Raw genomic sequence first — 4,232 nt, 5'->3', positions numbered from 1 at the left:
GGAGGACAGGAGACTTCATCTGCTCTGCCCTGTCAGAGCACTGAGTATTTACACTCTGAGGTCCTCCCGTTGGAGGAAGGCTGACCAGCTGCTAGTGTTTTGGGTCCCCCAGGGCTGGGCTCCCTGCATCCAAACATACTATTAGCAACTGGATTGTTCAGACTATTTCCCTGGCCTATCAGGTGCGCGGTTTGCCTTCACCTGTGGCTGTGAGGGCTCATTCTACCAGAGGCATGGCGGCCTCTCGAGCCCTCCTTTCCAGGGCCTCTTTGCAGGATGTTTGTTTAGCGGCTGGCTGGGCCACTCCGCACACATTCATTCGGTTTTACAGTCTTGACCTTCCTTCGGCACCTGGCACTTGCGCGCTCTCCTCTTAGTCGTGCCACTTTATTGCACACTGGGGCAGGCGGGGTTTTCGGCACGGTTTAGGGGTATCTCGTTCCCTCGAAGGGGAACGTCTCGGGTTACGTATGTAACCCTGGCTCCCCGAGAAGGGGAACGAGACACTGCGTCGGCCCGCCGCACCTCTCTCCCCGCCTGAAGCGCCTGCTTCATAGTTTAAGCTAATGATGAGTGTGTACAGGTGTGCTTTATACTCCTCCGGTTATTCCGTCACACCTTACTGTTCTAGCAACAAGCCAATAGGATTAGAGTGATTTCATTCACGTTCAGACCTGCTACGCCTAGAGGCGTTCCCATAGTGACGTAACCGACGCAGTGTCTCGTTCCCCTTCTCGGGGAACCAGGGTTACATACGTAACCCGAGACGATTTCTACAGGTCAGCAGTGCTCTACAGTTCAGCTGTGGTCAACAGGTCAGTAGTGATCTACAGGTCAGTGGTGGTATACAGGTCAGTACTGGTCTACCGGTCATAAGGAAATGTGGGCTGTTTTGTTTTCTCCTAACAATACACATTTGCATCTGTGGAATTAACACCTCGACTCTGCATTGTGTGTAGACTGATGAATGTTTATCTCTTAATGCAGCTGTATTATCTGGACAGGAACAGAATATGTACTGGTCAGTCATGCCGTTGGCAGCTCACACACAGCATACTACAAGAGCACAGCAAATCAAGTGATTTGCTGTGCTCTTGTAGTATGCTGTGTGTAGATGCTTGCCAGGTAGCTTAGAGGATGCATTTTGTCGTTACTTAAACACTTTAGCACTTAAAAAGTACACCAACCCACTCATAGCTTGTCTTATGAACCCCTCCATAAGTTACAGTGCACATGTGTTACTATATACAGACATAATACAGCTACTTAACAACTCACCTCGGGCACGTCTCTCGCGAACTATCAACATTACAGGCGCGTTGGTAGCATTTACCTACTATGTCTGTGAGAGAGAGCGCCCTCAAGCCAATAAATCTCCACAGGTACATGGATAATAAATGAATGACTTATGGCAAGCCTCCTTTGCATGACTAAAGTTGCTGTGGTGTATAATACTGAATGGGTGATAAGCAGGACTTTGTTTCTAGCTGTCATGACATGTCTTCAATTTGACTCATTTTTTCTACAGTTTAAAAGAGCTGGCTACTTCTCCTGTCAGTCAGTGTAAGCTGCAAACACTTTCTTCCCTGACAGTTAAATCATACCTGTCTGCCCTGCTTCAGGAGGCCAAGGCCCTGTCAGAGGTAACACTATACTGCTGATAACATATATTTGCAAGAACCATTTCATATATAACTTAATGTCTAATGCATCCTGTCATACTTTCTGTCTGATTTTTTTTATGTCACATTGACTCTGTGTCTGAACCACCTGCAGGTAAACCATAACACTTACCTTGTTTTCCTGAGTAAAGAAGAAGGCTCAGGACTTGGCTTTAGTATTGCTGGTGGCGTCGACCTTGAGCAGAAGGCAATAACTGTAAGTACAGTATGTAGAGGCTCAAGAACTGTTTAAATGCACAGCTTGACATCATTCAGAGTTTGATGATGTGCATTGCAAGCTGCTGTGGTGTCTTGCTTGATACTACCAATATATCAGAAATGTTCAAATCCTACACTTCCTACAATCCTACTGTGGCTTACGGCCACACCGCTCTGGGAGCGCCCGATCTCGTCCGATCTCGGAAGCTAAGCAGAGCAGGGCCTGGTTAGTACTTGGACGGGTGACCGCCTGGGAATACCCGGTGCTGTAAGCCTTCCTGGGGCGGCTGTGGCTCAGGAGGTAGTGTGGGTTGGCCGTTAGTCGGAAGGTCGGCGGTTCAATCCCTGGTTGCATGTCGAAGTGTCCTTGGGCAAGATAGTGAACCCTGATTTGCCCCTGGCGGCTGTTCCGCCAGTGTATAAATGAGTGTGAATGCTAGTTTCCGTTTGAGCACTTAGGCTTAGTGTATGACTGGTGAATGCAGATGTAGTGTAAAAGCGCTTTGAGTGGTCAAAAAGACTAGAAAGGCGCTATACAAGTACAGAGCATTTACATTACACTTACTGTAGAGGCTTTAATTAATTTTAATTTTTATGTAAAAAAAATAGTATGAAAGTCCTTCTTAGAAAATGCTGCACAGTGGATTCTACAATTACTGTTGTGAAGCCCTGTGCAGTCCCCCTCAGGTCATTTAATCCAATCTCTCTGTCTAGATTAACTAATCATCCTCCATAGTAATTGGCTCGATGTTTCCCTCCCTCTCTGCCTCAAGCTGATGTGTGGTGAGCGTTCTGGCGCTAAGTGGCTGCCGTGCATCACCCAGGTGGGTGCTACACATTGGTGGTGGTTGAGGTGAGGCCCCCCACTACACTGTGAAGCGCTTTGAGTTTCAATGATAAAGCGCTATATAAATGTAATGCATTATTATTATTAAAGGTTTAACACAGTGTCACCTTTTATTTTGCAAATTCTAAACTGCTCTCTGTCGACAGGTTCTGTCTGAATTGTTTTTCCAGTTATAGAAAGGGTGGTAGCAAATCAACTGCTAATTTTTATTCTTGATAACAATATCTTTGAAAAACTCCAGCACACAAAGGTCTTGGTCAAGAGTTGGTACTTAGAATGTGTTGAAACCTCAAGTCTAGTTTTAAAAAAACCTACGGTACTAAAACTGCACTTAACAAGTTCTGCAGCTGAACAGGTGTTCACTGTGGGGTGCCCCAAGGCTTAGTGCTGGGCCCAATACAGATATTTAAACTCAACTGTTTAACAAATAGACCCCTCCCTTCAGTGCACTTGCCTTCTTTGTTGTGCAGATTGGGTAAATCAGGACTCTTGTAAGTATGTCGGGACAATTCCATTTGCCATTGATTTTAACCTTCCTTGGATGACTGACATCTTCACAGACATCTTTTGACAAGCTGTGCAAGCCTCCAACAGCTTTCTAAATAAAAAGGATTTTCACATAAATCACTGAAATGCTTGTCTTCGTGTCTGATCAAAATCAAACAGAAAGGCCATTATGATTAATGATGTGTTTACAGTAAACAGCGCTGGAGAATAAACCAATCCAACTAACCTTACATGATTTTTCTACCAGGGCAGTAAAAGTTTAGCTGGCTGATGCTTCCATGCTCTAAGTTAACGTTACGGTTTTATTGCTTTAAAAACATCTGTCCCACATTATAGCCTTCCATCTTTGAAAATCCACATCCATGATTTCTGCCGTCAGCTGTCTGTTTCTGTCTGTTATTATTATTTCCTCTTCTTCTTTGTACATATTCAATGTAGTGACGAAGAAGTGAAGAATGTTGTGATGACGAAACGTGCTCTGTATGCTCGGCTACGGTAGAAACATGACGACAAAATATGGCGACCTCCATAGAAGAGGGTGCCCGCGGTAATACAGATAAAAATGGCTCATTCTAAGGTAATAAAAACATAACGGTTTGTTATGTTAGGTCTTTATACACTACTAGGGGTGTGGAAAATAATTGGACTTGGACGATTATGAATCAATTAACAAATGTCAATAATCGATTATCTAGAGGTTAATTGATAACGTAATGTTGACAGAACGAAAAAGGTGGAACTTGGAAATGCGGAAGTGCAGCTCCGGACCGTCTGTGCGGTGCACACAACAGAGACGTGTGGTTCTCCCTGTTTAGCACAGACAGGTAGCTATTGATTGAGTGACTGCTGCTACTAAAATTTCACATGATCAGTAAAATCAATGCATAACTCACGTTAATGATTTTCACCCGCACACTGTGCAGCGTGATAGCGCTTAGCGAGCGTCCGCACTGAGATCCAATAATATGATTAAAGCTGCAAGCAGCGTTGGGCGGGCC

At 44.8% G+C, this 4,232-nt stretch overlaps 1 protein-coding gene and 1 non-coding gene across 2 annotated transcripts in view; both read left to right on the top strand.

Annotated features, from left to right (window-relative positions):
* pdzd2 (PDZ domain containing 2) overlaps window positions 1-3,206 on the top strand; it is a 60,975-nt gene extending 57,769 nt beyond the window's left edge. Inside the window, exons 18-21 of the mRNA XM_046034046.1 lie at window positions 988-1,021; window positions 1,529-1,643; window positions 1,777-1,878; window positions 3,198-3,206. Coding sequence (XP_045890002.1) covers window positions 988-1,021; window positions 1,529-1,643; window positions 1,777-1,878; window positions 3,198-3,206 — 260 coding nt within the window. The remainder of the gene's footprint in view (window positions 1-987; window positions 1,022-1,528; window positions 1,644-1,776; window positions 1,879-3,197) is intronic.
* LOC123961063 lies at window positions 2,037-2,155 on the top strand. Its single transcript, XR_006822652.1, has one exon. It is a non-coding gene; the product is annotated as a 5S ribosomal RNA (ribosomal RNA).
* Window positions 3,207-4,232: the final 1,026 nt, after the last annotated feature.

This window comes from Micropterus dolomieu, linkage group LG21 (genome assembly GCF_021292245.1).
Source record: "Micropterus dolomieu isolate WLL.071019.BEF.003 ecotype Adirondacks linkage group LG21, ASM2129224v1, whole genome shotgun sequence".
NCBI lineage: Eukaryota > Metazoa > Chordata > Actinopteri > Centrarchiformes > Centrarchidae > Micropterus > Micropterus dolomieu.
Note: the sequence above shows the minus strand (reverse complement) of the source record. Positions and strands in the feature narration are given on the sequence as shown.